Source organism: Arvicanthis niloticus, chromosome 30 (genome assembly GCF_011762505.2).
Source record: "Arvicanthis niloticus isolate mArvNil1 chromosome 30, mArvNil1.pat.X, whole genome shotgun sequence".
NCBI lineage: Eukaryota > Metazoa > Chordata > Mammalia > Rodentia > Muridae > Arvicanthis > Arvicanthis niloticus.
The window spans coordinates 17,324,763-17,341,174 of NC_133438.1; the positions used below are offsets into that span (position 1 = coordinate 17,324,763).

The following is a 16,412-nucleotide window of genomic DNA, read 5'->3' on the forward strand; positions in this document are numbered from 1 at the left end:
TAACCTGTGGGTCGGGACCCCTTTGGCAACCCAGTATCTCGAAACATATTTATATTATGATAACAGGAGCAGCAGCTTGCAGCTCCTTCTCAGGTCACAGCAAAGGGCAACAAACTTCAGCTATGATGTCAGCATGTTCTCATTTGCAGGTCACATGGCCTCTGTCACAAATGCATGTGTCCTATACAATGCAGAAGCGAACACGAAGGCAGCCTGCTCTGGTAACACTTGATCTACACAAACAGGTTATTAGGCCAGATTTTGCCCAGAGCTATAATTCATCCAACTCCTAAGTTTAAGAAAATGATGCAGAAAAGCTCAAAATAACAGATAATAACAGAGCAACCGCAAAGGTCACGCCCAGAAATGTGCATGCCTTCTGGTAAGCACAAACTTCCCCAGTCTGGAAACTGTTTAAGGACAAACTCTAAAGACAAAAGTGCTAAGTGTCGTTTGTCCACCTGCCACTTTTTCAACAATAAACATCAGTTAGGTCCATCCATATGCACAGAATCAAACATCAAAGCAGACGCCATGCTGATGGCGGTCTGATAGAAGACGATACTTTAAGCATTCAGACAGACACAGTGTTTTAATACTGATCACATTATTCTACAAGTGAAGACATGATGAGGCCAAGCTCTGTAGTCACAAAACAGCTGACATTAGGCCAGAATCTGAATCAATCAATAGGAGAATTAGGCTACATGTAGATAAAAGTTAAATATATGTATATTTACATAGGAAATATATAAGTTAATTTAAATATATCATATATTAATATGCACATATATAATTATATTTAATAGAATTTATTATATATTATATATCATTATAAATATATTTCATACATTTATGTATAAATATATAATATATACTATAAATAGATATATAATATATATTTTACATATTTAATATATGTGTATATATTAACTTTTATCTATATGTATTCTAGCTGGAATATATATATTTTATATATAAATTCTAACTAATATGTATGTATATATATTTATACACACATATATGCACATACACACATACATTCTCATTGGAGCAAATAGCAGGTATAGGTGCTTAAAGCTCAGTTTTGAGAATGTCAAGAACTCACAAAACAGTAAGAAAGGGAAGGAGGCAGAAAATGAGGGTAAACCAAGAATGACCTTGTATGTTTCAGAAGTTTAGAGTTGTCTAGATATGTGGTATTGAGTTGGCTAGTAACACTGCCAAGACCGATCTTAAAAAGAACAGTTGGGGATTGTATTAGTTACTTCTCTTGTCATGGTGATCAAGAGCCTGAAAGAAAGCAACATAAGGTGGGGAGGGTTAATTTTTGCTCACAGTTTCTGAGGCATAGTCTATGGTCACATGGCTTGGACTCTGTAATGGCTATTCCTAGTTATCAACTTGACTCATTTGGAATGAACAACAATTTAGAATTGGAACTCAACTGTGATCCAGATCTTGAGGCTGGAAGACACAAGTTTCTGACCTGGATCTTGGCATAGAGATCTTGAGGCATAGTGTCCATGAAAAGCTTAGGCCCAGGCAAGGTAGTACACACCTTTAATCCCAGGAGACTGAGGCAAGATCTCCAAGTTCAAGGTCAGCCTGGGACAAAGCAATTCCCAGATCCAGTCATGGTAGTACACACCTTTAATCTAGGCCACACCTTCTGCTGGAGGCCCACATAAGGACAATGGAAGAAAGAAGATTCATTCGTCTGCCTGCTTGCACTCTCTTGCCAGCAAATCTGTTGGGACCTACTTCTCCAGAAGAGCGGCTGAAACAACTACCCATGTGGGACTGAGCAACTACTGGATTCTTGGACTTCCCATTCACAGCTGCCCATTGTTGGGTTAATTGGACTGCAGACTATCACTCATGACAATAAATTCCCTCAATATAGAGAGACATTCCGTAAGTTCTGTGACTCCAGAGAAGCCCGATTAATACAATCTCCTTAGATCTTGCAGTATAGAAAACAGACAAAGACCTGGGCCAGATGTGGAGTTCAAACCCTCTTCTTGTAGCTAGGTTCCAACTCACAGATGTTACACAACCTCCTAAAACAGTGCTACCAGCTGGGGAGCAAGTGTTTACACACCTAAGCCTGTGGGAGAGCTTTTTTTTTTGAGACAGGGATTCTCTGTATAGCCTTGGCTGTCCTGGAAGTCACTCTGTAGACCAGGCTGGCCTCAAAACCAGAAATCCACCTGCCACTTCCCCCAAGTGCTGGGATCAAAGTCGTGCACCACCATTGCCCGACATGGGAGAGCTTTTATATCCAAATGTCAGCAGGAACTATGACAGGACAGTGCTTAACAGGGCCAGGAATCAAGAGTAGGTTAAACCTTGCCGGGCAGTTGTGGCGCACGCCTTTAATCCCAGCACTTGGGAGGCAGAGACAGGCGGATTTCTGAGTTTGAGGCCAGTCTGGTCTACAGAGTGAGTTCCAGGACAGCCAGGACTACACAGAGAAACCCTGTCTCGAAAAACAAAACAAACAAACAAACAAAAAAAGTAGATTAAACCAAAGCCACAGTTTGTAGAATGCAAGGGAGAAACATTTATGTGTGGCTTTTCTTTATTCTCCTAGATACTCTTCTTTATGCAGAAAAGCTGAAGAATCCTCTTCCTTTTCAATTGGAAGGTTTATTAAAAATAAGACTCCTGGCTGAGTAGGCTAAAGCACACTCACAATTACATGTGGAAAGCTTAGCTCAAAGTTCAAGGCCACTCTGTGAAAAATAAATGAAATGGAGGCAGGGAAGGCTAAAATTAGAGTCAGGGAACACAGTATGAAGAATAGCCTGGGTCACCAATACAATACAAACTGCGCTCTACCATGGAAGATGCTGGAGTTTAGATGCCTGGAGACAAACCACTGTAGCGTCATCTCATAAAATAAGTGAGGGTGAAAGCCACTCTAGTTTGAAAATACAAACTGCTGCCGGGCAGTGGTGGTGCACGCCTTTAATCCCAGCACTTGGGAGGCAGAGGCAGGCGGATTTCTGAGTTTGAGGCCAGCCTGGTCTACAGAGTGAGTTCTAGGACAGCCAGGACTACACAGAGAAACCCTGTCTCGAAAAACAAACAAACAAACAAAAAAAAGAAAATACAAACTGATGATATTTTTAAGCACCAATCAAGACATGACATACCCACATGGGGCACATGGGTTGGATTGTACAGCTTCCTATCCCTCTGACTCTGCTTAGTCATTCCTGTGGTACCTATAGCACTTCAAATGCCAGCTCCTCCAAGAAATTTCAGCTTTAAAAATTTAGTCGCCTCCCCACCCCCCAAAGCCCCCAGGCCCCTTGCTACTTCCCTGGCTTCTCCAGTTCCTTTAGGCTATATATTCAAATGGCCAGGAACTAGGATCCTTATAGAGCAGGCTACATTTGTCTTCTGGGTCTGGGTTACCCCAACTCAGAGTATTTTCTAGTTCTTCCCATTGACCTGTGAGTTTCATGTATTCTCACACAAAAGGAAGTTACAGCCACAAAATCTCAGCGATATTGTTGCCTAAATAAGACCTGAATAATGCTGTCATCAAGTTTCATGCCACTCTATCCGGGGAAACTTCATAAGGTTCCTCTCCTAGATGACTCGCTACAGGCAATCAATGGCTGCCGAGTGAGGGAGAGGCCATTTTTCTTCAGGATCAAGCTCCCTGACAGCAGATCAAATCCCAAATAGAAACCACTGTCTGTCCTGACCATTCAAATATGCAGATGACTTTGTTCTCTTCTTCCTCTTGAGGAAGCTATTCCAGGCGGCTGCTTATGAGAGTTCAATAAGAGAGCACATTAAATGTCAAACTACACTCAGGACAGTTGCTGTTAAGTAAGGACTTATACTTTCAAACAGCCATTGTCCCATAGAGAGAGCGAGAACCAGCCAAAGAAAGGGTCTGGGAGATGGTTTGTATTTTGTGGTGGTTCTTTTCTCAAGATCTCAGGCCACTGGGAATTTCTGAAAAGTGCATGGCTTGTATTAACTGCACAGAGACTTGTGAATGGAGGAGACCCTGGAGATCATCAGTGCGAGCAAGTCTGAGGTCAGGCCTTGACAGGGAATCCTTGGTAGTTTTTGTAGGGTCATGGGTAAGCAGTGAGCTCAGAGTGGGGCTGCTGCTATGTATTTATATTATTTATTATTATTATTAGCCACAACAACAAAAGAAAAGCATAAGTCTCCTCCAGGAAAACAAAGCTGTAAAGAGGGGGGTCTTTCTTTTGCACAAAAAAACCTTTAATTCACTGCAGTTAGAGTCTTCTACTTCAGAACAAACTAGAAACAGGGAGTTTCAGCCCTCTCACTAAAGGCAAGGTTTGTGCCTCCTGTCCCATTTTGTCTAGCTGTTACAACGTGTTGACCAGCTGCAATCATTACCTTTAATTGGCCCTTTTCAAGACTGGGACACACATCCCTGGCCTTTCTCACTTGCCTTAATGTCATGTGTCAGGTCCATGTTCACAACCCATATAGATCTGCTGTGGCAAACAGCAAGTGCTTATGGGGGAGCGTCAGTTCCGAAATAAAGCAGGTATTAAAGCAATAGCTGTGCCAAGATTGATAGTGTCACTTGTTTATATTCAAATGTGCCCACAGAGAAACGCATGGCAAGCAGTAGCTGACATTTCCATAAAGACTTTAAAAGCCTTGTCCACAAAGTTCATCTCCCTTCCCAACCATTAATGCATGAGCGTCATGCACCTCCATGCCGTTCTCTTCACCGTTATCTTTCATATTTTCTTTTTGTTTTCACTGTTTTAGCTTTGATACACGGAAAAAAAAAAACCAATCCTTCAATATCTACAGGAAATAAGTTACTATTTTGTGTAAGCTATTAATGTGTATTTTTTTTAAGTAAGGATGAAAGCTATCTAATACCAAAGTAGGATGAAGGCATCATCCTGCCCCAACTAAGTCACCGAAGGTCACGAAGCTATGCCCATTGCTTGCAGAGTGCTTCCTTCTTTAAAAACATTCAGGCAATTCGATAGCAATGGAAGTTGTAGCTGCAATTAAATGGCCATTTGGGTGCCTTTTCTTTTGAAATGTGTGGTTAATTTTATTCAACTGCTTCTGGTTTAAGTTCCAAAAGCCCGCCACTCTCTTACTTTCTTCACATGAAGAACCATCTGGAAATCTGATCCCACGGTTTCCAACACCCCCACCCCCACCCCCCTCCCCACACACCCTTACCTACCTAACTGCATTTGGGAAATAGCTCTTTCCAGCTGATGCCTCTGAAGATATCCCATCTTGCCCAACAGTCACAGAATGAGTGATCATTTTTTGTACAAAGTCATGTGCTTATTTCTTAAAAATAAGTACTGGATACCTTTTGACAGCAATAAAAACACCAGGTGAATGTGGATGCTACATAAGTTAGTGTTGACTATTAGTATCAGCTGTATTTTTCTTGGCTGACATGGTGTTTTTTTTTTTTTTTTTTTTCTTTTTTAATTAGTTTACCTGTATTTCAAGAAGTTCTTTTCCTTAAAGGAAAAAAAAAAAAAAAAAAAAAAAGGCATGGAGCTTCATTTCTAAAAATAATAAATTACCTTTAACCTGATCTTGCAAATGGAAAGTTAAATGACAGGGTCAAGGCAAAATGCTACCAAGATGGTTAACTGTGAGGTCCAAAGAGATTTGAGGTCAGAGGGAATAAAATTGTTGTGTGTTTAATCTCCGTCAGAAATTTTTTTTTTAATCCCCCGAAAGATCTCTTCCCCAGTCTCCTTTAAGGAGAAACTATTAACGCTGCTGTGGAGATATCATCAATAGATAAAAGCTCCTTAACCATCCCTCTAAAATCTGCCAACCCTCTTAAGTTAACAAAACCTGCAGAGACGCTCCCCTTACCTGCGGTGAAAGCAGTGCACAAGCCTAGTCACTGCTGTAACCATCTTCCTCAGGTCCAGAGCGGGGGACCCCAGAGTCCCAAGAAGTGGGGAAACGTGATCTTGAGAAAACATTGTCTTGAGAGCTCTGTCAGAGTCGCTTTCCTCCCGGCTCTATACCCCTTCTCTGTGCCTCTCACTGGTCCCCTCAGGTGAGCCAGGATCCGGAGCCTGTCACTTCTGCTCCATCAGCAGGGCAGCTGTTTTAAGTACTATGCATGCGGGCGCGTGGGCAGCAGAGGAGGAAGTCCCGTTAGCACGCAGCCTGCACAAGTTTCAGCTGGTGCATGCCTGCGACCCCGGGGCTGCTCAGCTGCTGCTGCTCCCGAGGATCCAAAGCTGATCTTGGTGCAGTGATCAGCTTTCCGGCAAGGAGCAGCAGCTGCGCACAAGCAGGCTGCCTTCAGGTCTAATGCTAGCTGCTGTGCCAAGTGAAGCTCTCAGCATGCACAGAAAGAGGCCGTCTACTGAGCATGCTCAGACCCCAGCTGCCTCTCCAGGGCTTGTCAAACTCTTGACATTTCTAAATATGAAAAAGGGATATTGAAGACACTGTGCAAGATGAAATTCGGTGGAGGCGACTTTAAGTTTGGGCATGACCTCCTTCCTCATCCCCTCCGCTGTACAAAGCAAACAAAGATGCACTGTTGTGGATTTGACAATTCTTTTGACAGGTTGACAAGACCCTTTTTTTTTTTTTTTTTTTTTTTTTTTTTTTTTTTGGAAGCTATCAATAGCGTTTAACCTCAACTGTCCCTGTGCAATTAAACTGTCCCTGGGGTCAAGCGCCCCTGGCGTAGGCAGTGAAACCCATTCCTATCATTGATGGCTTAGATATAGAATTGCCTATATTAGAAAATTTAGGCAATGAGCCTCAAAATTATTGATGTGTGTGTATAATATGCTGCCCAGACTAATTTCTCAAAGCAGTGTTCCATAAAGTGATTTGCAATGTGTTAGATGGAAATGTTAATATATAGATTTATCTATATACTGTAATAGCATACATTTTGAAACCAGTCTTACCCTCAGTGTCAGCAGAGAACATTTGATAACTTCAAATTATAAACACAAATCTTTCTTCAAGACTTGATAAAGGGCAAAAATTCTGTTAATGTTTCTGTGAGGCTCAACTCTGGATTTGGTAGGTAATCTGGACATTGCCTTTAACTGGGAAGCCAGTGTTCTTGAATTTCATATAAACAAAGATCCTGATTCTTGTTCTTCTCTGTGGCTAGTCAAATATTTAAAAATATAATACAGTGTAAGTTTCCATCATAAGTAAATTGACTTGTCGATACTGTGTTTGGATGTTTTAATTGTGTCCTCCTCCTCCTCTTCCCTTCCTCCCCTCCTCCTCCTCCTCCTCCTCCTCCTCCTCCTCCTCCTCCTCTTCTATCCTCTCAACCCTGCTGCTCCATTCTCTGCATCCTTCTAGCCCCCCTTCCCCCAGGAATTCCAAGTGTCTCCTAAGATCAGAGAGTGCCTTCTGGCTACCTACCCTGTGACATCACAGGGTTTACTTCATCACTCCGACTTCAGAATCATCTCTAGTTGAATTCTGTCTGGCTACCAACAGTGAAGTGTTCCCTACTGCTGTGGAACACGCTGGGCATTTGCATCTGTATGATTGTATACATCTGTCCCATTGCCATCATGTGTTTCGAGGATAAATGGAAGCACAGGAAGGAATTCCTCCTACTGGAGTGGCCATTGGAGAAATTGATGGAGTTCATTCATTTACACACGTTTCCTGGAGATACTCCAGAAACAGAAAGATCTTTCTCAGAGTCGAGCAAAGCAAAGATCCCATAGCTAGAAGGGAAGGGTATGGGTCAGTTTGTGCAGACTTGACAAGACTAGATGACTAGGGTAGAGACGGTTTGTGTTTGTTTGGTTTTGGGGTGTGTGTGTGTGTGTGTGTGTGTGTGTCAGGCATGAGCATGGAACAGAGGACAATGTTGCTGATGTTACTCAGGCATTTGTATACCTTTAATCCCCCCTTTTATTCCTCTCTTCTCTTCTCTTCTCTTCTCTTCTCTCTCTCTCTCTGTCTCTCTCTCTCTCTCTTTCTCTCCCCCATGTGTATGTGTGCATGTGTGTGTGCATGTGTGTGTACATGTGTACATTTGGAGATTAGAGCACAGTCTTTAAAAATGCCATGCTTCTTCTTTAAGACAGAGTTTCTCATTAGTTTGGAGCTCACCAACCAGGCTAGAGTAGCCAGCAAGCCTGCTGCCTCTATCTGCCTCCCAGCACCAGGAGAACAGTGAGGTACCATTTCTGGACTTGTGTTTGTTACTTGTTTGCTCTATTTTGTTTTCTCATGTATTCTAGGAAGGAATTCAGGTCCTGGTGTTTGTGAGGTAAGCACCTTACACACTGAGCTGTTTCCCCACCCGAACCCTGTTCTGTGATTTCTTTTTAAATCCCAAGAGGAATGAAGCAGAGACTGAGAATCACTTGTTAATGCTCCAGGTTCATTCTCTCAGCCTCAGAGCAGAGACTCCTCACGTCTTCTTCTTTGTTCACTTCCTACATTAAAAAAAAAAAAAAAAAACAAAAAAAACAAAACAAAAAACAAAAAACAAAAAAAACTTTAATTTTTTTTTGTGGTTCTTTATATTGCAGTAACTTGGTTCTAAAATGTTATATATAGTGTCCTCATTACCAAAACCAAGATTTTCTCATTTTGGGGTCAAAGTCATGGCTTACGTGAGCCTCATTATCTTCAATTCTTTATAAGCATCACATTTAGTTACCACAAGGGGCATCTCTTAGGAGCATTTACATCAGTTGTACATTCTAAATTGTCAATAAGTAATAACACGCTTGGCGATGCTGGGAACAAACGGTACAAAAACGAGAGGCAGTGAATGAAAGGTAAGAGAATGTTATCATCTGCTGCCGTTGCTGCAAACCAAGGAGTTAAGAGCCCATGGTGGCCGGGCGGTGGTGGCGCACGCCTTTAATCCCAGCACTTGGGAGGCAGAGGCAGGTGGATTTCTGAGTTCGAGGCCAGCCTGGTCTACAGAGTGAGTTCCAGGACAGCCAGGACTACACAGAGAAACCCTGTCTCGAAAAAAAAAAAAAAAAAAAAAAAAAAAAAAGCCCACGGTGAAAGAGCTAGCAGGTGGAGCAGGGTGGCTGTGAACCCCAGCTGTTTGGCCCTGGGCTTGCCCAATGCTTAGTCTAGATTATAGCCCCATTCTTCAGGTACCTTCTCCCAAGAAAGTAGAACTTAACAGCCAAGAACAAGGACAATCCCAAACTGACTTGACGCCAAGACTGGGCTTTACTGTCAGCTACAATCTCACTCCTTTATAGAAAACTCTTTTTGGTTTTTCTTCGTAGTAGTCTTTGTTGTCACCCTGACTCAGTTTAGAATTGTCTATAAGACACATCTCTGAATCAGAACAACAGGAGCCCGCAGCTGGGTTCTGACTGGGTAGATGGTGTGCTGTTTGTTGAACACCAGCGTTCAGATCTCTCTGCTCCTTGACTGTGAGTGCACTCGACCAAACACCTCACACTGCTGCTGCAGTGCCATATCGTCGTGGGTCACCTCTTAAGTCACAAGCCAACAGAAACAATCTTCCCTTAAGTTGTTTCTTTTACATATGTCATCACCGTAAGGAGAAAAACTACTAATACAGTAACTTGAGTTTAGCTAATAAAGATGCCGGGCAGGTTTGTAGCATTAGAAATTTTTACCCCTCAAGAATCACACAAATCCACCGGTGTGGCATACATAAAGCAGGTGGTATTACATTAACCTGGATACATGGTGCCTCTAATGCTGTGGGAACCATCTTTATTCCAGGAAAGTTCAATCTTAAGGAGACAACTTTGAACAAAATGAAGTTCAAGGTGAAAAACTCGGATCTCTGATGGTACCTCTGACTTGGTTGGCACAACCAAATGCCTGCCTTACATTTTGAACCAGTGGTTCTCAACCTTCGTCATGCTGACAACCCTTTAATAAAGCTTCTCATATCATGGTGACCCTCAACCATAAAATTATTTTCGTTGCTACTTCATAACTGTAATTTTGCTACTGTTATGAATCATAATGTAAATATCCAATATGCAGGATATATGACAAAGGTTGTTCAACACCCCAATAGAGTCATGGCCCACATGTTGAAAACCACTGTCTTGGACAAATAAAGTCTGTTTAAAGCCAATAAACCAGGTTTCCTATTTACAATGAAAAATCCTTTTGTCTGAGATAAATTTTCCACCATTTCATATCCATGGATGCTGATATGCTTTAAAATATAGTTTCTGAACTGGGGGACACTTCAGTAGTAACCTGTTTGATTTTCATGCACAAGGTAGAGTTTCAGTTCCCAGCCTAGAGTTGGTATAGCTTTGACATGGCCCCTTCTATTGCAGTGCCATTGTTTCGCATTGTACTGGGCCATGCACTTCACATTCTAGCTGGGCCTGAGCTATGCTCTGCTCTTGTCACTTGCTGGCCCACCTGCCAGCTGCTTCTCCTTCATTGTCTGCCAAAACCCAACCCTTAAATCAAGGTCCCTGTTAACGAATCCATTTTTTTTTCTGAGCTATGTTTCCAAAATTAGTATTTCTCTTTTATTTCTCTCTGTTTGTTTTCAAATTGTTATTTTATGTGTATGGCTGTTTTGCTTGCCTGGATGTCTGCATACCACATACGTGCATGCCTGGCATTAGGGGAAGTCAGGAGAATGTGTTGAATCCTCTGGAACTGAAGGCCCCTCACAGGCTGATGTGACTCACCATGTAGGTACTGGAAATTGAAATTGAATCCAGGTCCTGTAGAAAAAGTAGCCGGTACTCTTTTTTGTTTGTTTGTTTGTTTTGGTTTTGTTTTTGTTTTTTTCGAGACAGGGTTTCTCTGTATAGCCTTGGCTGTCCTGGAACTCACTCTGTAGACCAGGCTGGCCTCGAACTCAGAAATCTGCCTGTCTCTGCCTCCCAAGTGCTGGGATTAAAGGCGTGTGCCACCACTGCCCGGCTTTTTTGGTTTTTCGAGACAGGGTTTCTCTGTGCAGCCCTGGCTGTCCTGGAACTCACTCTGTAGACCAGGCTGGCCTCAAATTCAGAAATCCGCCTGCCTCTGCCTCCCAAGTACTGGGCTTAAAGGCGTGCGCCACCACTTCCCGGCTGAAGCCGGTACTCTTAACCACTGAGATTATCTGTTCCTACAGCAGACAGATTAACAGGGAAAACTATGCATCTCAGCTAAGGTTTTATCTGAAGAGAGAGAAAAGCAAACTTATTTCTAGTCAGTTTGTAAGTGGTAATCTTTTTAATACAGTGCCCCACCCCCACCAAAGGCTTCAAAGCTGTTTATCAGTGTCTTTGAAGGATTGGTCTCATTCTTAACTTGTATAGCTTCAAACTCATGACAAACCCCCTTCGTCAGTCTCTCAAGTGCTAAGATTTGATGTGAGACATATGCTTAGCGTAAGAACAAGTCTTGAGAACACAAAAGAGAAAACTCATCCTATGTGGACTGTAGGAGGTTTTTGTGAGGAGGCCTGAGGCAAGGTTTCCAGAGTTCAGTTTAGTATCACAGTAACAATGTACTGAGATTTACTCTGGGAAACAGATGGAGACACAAGACAAATCTAGATCCTGCCCTTAGGGATGCTCAAATCCATGTAATTTACATATGTGACAGGTAAAATTTAGGACACAGTGGATGTTTGATAGAGTGAACCTCGAACCCCTGGCTGCAGGAAATGCTGCTCACAAAGGACCCTCACTGTTCTAACAGCCACACTGTGGGACCAAGCTGGAGCCACACTCCCAGCCTAGGACAGAGAATGTTAGAGGTTCCCGTACAGCACAGTTCTGGAAAAATCCAGATTCCCCACATGGAGAAAGACTGCCTTGAGGATTTCCTATAAGCCTTTGAGAACTCTCTGATTAAACTACACATAAAATTATCTTCTCTTCCTGACTCCCTACCTCTCTTCTGTCTCTCCCTCCCATTTCCCCTTTCTCCCTCCCATTCCTCTCCCTCCCATTCTTCCTCTTTCATTTCTTCCTTTTCCCTCCCTCTCTTCTGTTCCACTCTCCTTTCCATTTCTCCCCCCTCCCTCTTCCTTTCTTCTGTCCCTCCCTCCCACTGTCTCCCCCTCTGTAGCAGGAACAAGGGGGCAGCCTCTATGTAAATGCTGGGGGCTATGCAGCTGCAAAACCTTCTCCTGCAGGAGGACCTAATTGAGGACTGCCTGAGAGATCAAGGATTGCTGAAGTAGACAATGCCAGCCAATCAGGAACTACTGTTTAGAAGAGATGCTTTCTTGGGACCAATGGGGTACAGGTGGAGGGTGTTAAAGGAGCTTGCAGCAGCAGTGTTCAGAGAGTTTGCTTCAGAGAGTTTCTCACCTGCTCTCAGAGTCTGCTTCATTGACTCTGTGCCACCTCATCTCCAACCCCAAGGGCAGGTAGGGTTGGGCAGTGAGTAGTCCAGGGCACAGGCAACAACCCTCCCTTGCTTCTGTTGCCCCTTCCCCTCTCTCCTCCCTTATTCTCTTTTGTCCTTCCCTCCCACCTCTCCCTGTCCCTCCCTCCTGTTTGCTCTTCTATTCTTCCCTGGTTCCTCTTTTGCCTCCTCTGTTTCTCCTCTTTCCCCTCTTTTCACTCAAGGTCACACTTTTCCATCATAGTCTGATGGCTTTTCCAGCCTTTCCCAGCTCCATTTTTTTCCTTCCGTATACTCTCAAACTAACATTCGTCAATTTAATCCCATCTCAGCTACTTCTCTTCTTTGAGAACTCATTTAAATATATTCATACAAAGTATGTGAAAATGCAGAAATATTAATTTGGGGCACTGAAAATATACCTCAGTTCGAGGGCTTGTCTGGCATACATGAAGCTGTTTGTTCTGTCCTCAACAGTGTATAAACTGGGCATCTTGGCACACCTGTAATCCCAGCATTTGGGGAGTATAAGCAAAGGGGTCAGAAGGTCAAGGTCATCCTTGGCTACAAAGTAAATTTATGGCCAGCCTGGGCTACAGGAAACCTTGCCTTGAATAAACAAACAAACAATGGGACTGGCTTTTAAATTCCTGCAGGCTAACGTGCCTGCACAGAGCAATGTAGTTTTGAACCCAGAGTCAGTGAGGTGGGGAAGCTGAGCACCTGCCAGCTGATGGCCTCTCTGTTCCAATCCTGCTCCTCAACCTGAGCATAATACTGAAACTGGATGTTATATTTATAATGCACTTTACTTCTCAGGCTGGAGAGATAATTTTCTCTCATATGATATGTTTTCTGTTTTCAAGATTTGTTCTTATGCTAAACATATGTCTCACATCAAATCTCAGCACTTGAGAGACCGATGAAGGGGGATTGTCATGAGTTTGAAGATATACAAGGTATGAATGAGACCAATCCTTCAAAGACACTGATAAACAAACAGCTTTGTAGCCTTTGGTGGGGGTGGGGCACTGTATTAAAAAAGTTACCACTTCCAGACTAGAAATAAGTTTGCTTCTCTCCCTCTTCAGATAAAGCCTTAGCTGAGATGCACGGTTTTCCCTGTTAATCTGTCTGCCCTGGGAAAAGATAATCTCAGTCCAGTATTCCTTTTATATGTACATGAGTTCATTTTCCTACCCAAATAGGCAGCGTTCCTGATACACAATTTCACTGTGGGTTCATACTCACTTAATCACCAGTTATTGTTAATTACAAATCTTAATAACTTCCTCTAGTTTGTCTGAGACCCTCCTTAGAAAAGCCCAGCTGTCAATCATTCTTACTCTTACTGCGTTAGTTTGTTGGGCCCCATTTCAGCCCTGCTTTGGGCCTTGTGGACAAACCGGAGCCTGGCTCGAGTTTGAGACCTGTCTTAGTCACTTCCGTCCAGAGTGACTCAACAGGACCTGTTTGGCTCTGCCTCTGCTCAGCTGTTGCTGATTTAGAGCTTTGCCGTTGGCCCTGTCAGTCACCCCACACCCTCTGTCACCCTTCCCTGCCCCCTACGTCATCTCACCCCACCAAAACTCCTCCTCCCTATGCTCTGAGTTTATATAAACAAGAGGTTGTTACATTAAAGTTGAGTTCCTGCTTCGACAAGACTCCCGGCCAGGTGTGTTTCTTTGGGCCACCAACACTTACCATCCCACTCAGCCCCAGAGAGACCCAGCAGGACTGGGACCTCTCTCTCCTCTTGCCTGGACCTGCCAGCTTTAAGGAGCTGACATTAGTTTTTCTCTGGAGACTTACCTCACTGTCTTATGAGCACAGTTGCAGATTTTAAAATACCATTTTTTATTCATTATTTCTATGTATTTTTTGTGTGAAAAGCTTTTAGCTTACGTAGACTACTCTATTTTTAGAAAAGCTCCAGTGTTTTTTGTGTTATCAGAACTTATTGAGCACATTTTTATAAACACATTAAGCTATTCTGATGTTAATCTTGAAGGCACTTTAACAACTCCAGATCAGGACAAAATTATACAACATGGCCAATAAATGGTTTGTGTTAAAATACTAAAAGGCTAATGAAGCATTAGAAATGTATGATCTAGAATCTCTGTTTTAGCTTCTTTTGAAGAAAACAATAAATAGAGAGATGGTTGGGAAGAGATGACAGCCATGTAAGGAACTTTTCAGGCAGAGTCTTTCATTAAGGGGTTCTAATTGTAACAAAAAAATTGGCTTAGAAATTTGAAGTTCCCATATGCAAATCAATGGCTCAGGATGTTTCCTCTTCCTCTATTCTTTGAGTATAAAGATGATTTAGCACAAGGTTGTCAGGCCTAGAAGTGGAAGAACAAATGCATAGACGGTTGAGTGTTATAAAAAAATGGGGTTATTTTTATGAAGAACAAAAGGGCAGTCAGTATGCAACACAGTCTTTAAATTATATTGTATATGGGCTAGGAGACTTCTCAGTGGGTGTGGGTGCTTAGTCTACAAATATAAAGACTTGAGTTCTAATCTCTCCATACCCACATGAAAATCCAAGCACAGCTGTCATGCCTGTACCCCAACCTTAAGGAGTTGGAGAAAGGTGGATCCTGAGATCTTGTCTATGTGACACAGTGAGCTTCAGATTCAGGCAATGAGGCAAACAGTGGTAGAAATAACAACACAGACAATGGATATATGGAATTATATTTGACACTGCTATGTCTACTAATAAAATCTTACTTGACAAAAGCAGAGTGAGTTTTTCCCAGTAGACCAGAGTTACAAGAAACATGACGGCATATTCACTAGGTAGAAGAAACGTAACATCTGAGAAAACTTTGAACCTATTCAAAGGAATGAAGAACACCAAGACTTGTATAATAATATAGATAAATAAAAAAATATAGGTTTCCCATTAATAACCATGTTATATAGTAATCATGGTTTAAGCAAAAAAAAAAAATTTAAAAGACATTGTAAGTTAATGTGTGCATGTTTATTATCTTACGTGGAAGGAAAATACACAACAATAGAACAAAGACAAGAAAGAGAGAGAAATTGAAGTTCATGATGCAATACAGTATCTGAAAGTACACTGGATAAGTTAAGTATTTACATCATACCCCATACAACCATATCAAATACTTTGTACTTACTAAGCCAAAAGAGAAGATACAGCAGGACACTGAAAATTATTAAATTAACTCAGGAAGGCAGATAACAAGGTAAAAGTAACAGAAAATATAGAAGACAAGTAAAAACAGGTAAAAAAGTGTGTGTGTGGGGGGGTGGTGGTGGTGCATGGTAGTATATTGACTTCACTAAATAAAAAATGGTCAAACACTCCAGTAAAAAACAGGGACAGATGGAATGAAAACAGATGCAACAATATACTCTCCGCAAGAAAAATATGCTTTTGTCAGGCATTGAAGCTCATACCTGTAATCTCATCACTCAATGGGCTCAGGCAGAGGGATTGCCAAAAGTCTGAGGCCAGCCTAGGTAACATAATAAGTTCCAGGCTGTCAAGGCCACACAGGGAGATTTTTGTCTTTTTTTTTTTTTTTTTTTTTTTTTTTTTTTTGGTTTTTTTGAGACAGGGTTTCTCTGTATAGCCCTGGCTCCTGGTTGTCCTGGAACTCACTCTGTAGACCAGGCTGGCCTCAAATTCAGAAATCCGCCTGTCTCTGCCTCCCAAGTGCTGGAATTAAAGGCGTGCACCATCACTGCCTGGCCAAGATTTGTGTCTTTAAAAAAAATAAGAAGAAGAAGAAAAAAGAAAAAGAAAAACAGAAAAAAAGAACAGAAAAATCTGAAGTTTTTCTTTAAGTACAAACACATAAGATACTTTCGACAGATAGGTGAAAAGTACCATGGAAAAAATGGGCTAATACTGTTCAAAAACATTTTATTTTTAATGTTAGGCAAGTAGATTTCAGAAGACAGACTGTTACCAAGGAACATAATATCCTGGTAAAATGTTAAATATTTATGTATTCATCAAGAATATATAATAATGGCAAGGCATATCCATCTAAAAACAATTTTTATGCATAGGGAATGAAACAAATCAA

General features: G+C 41.9%; 1 protein-coding gene across 1 annotated transcript in view; it reads right to left on the bottom strand.

The window, feature by feature from the left end:
• The window catches only part of Arhgap18 (Rho GTPase activating protein 18), a 202,462-nt gene extending 196,121 nt beyond the window's left edge, over positions 1–6,341 (bottom strand). Inside the window, exon 1 of the mRNA XM_076927974.1 lies at positions 5,878–6,341. Within this exon, the coding sequence (XP_076784089.1) occupies positions 5,878–5,990 (113 nt within the window). The 5' untranslated portion in view covers positions 5,991–6,341. The remainder of the gene's footprint in view (positions 1–5,877) is intronic.
• Between the last annotated feature and the right edge of the window lie 10,071 nt (positions 6,342–16,412).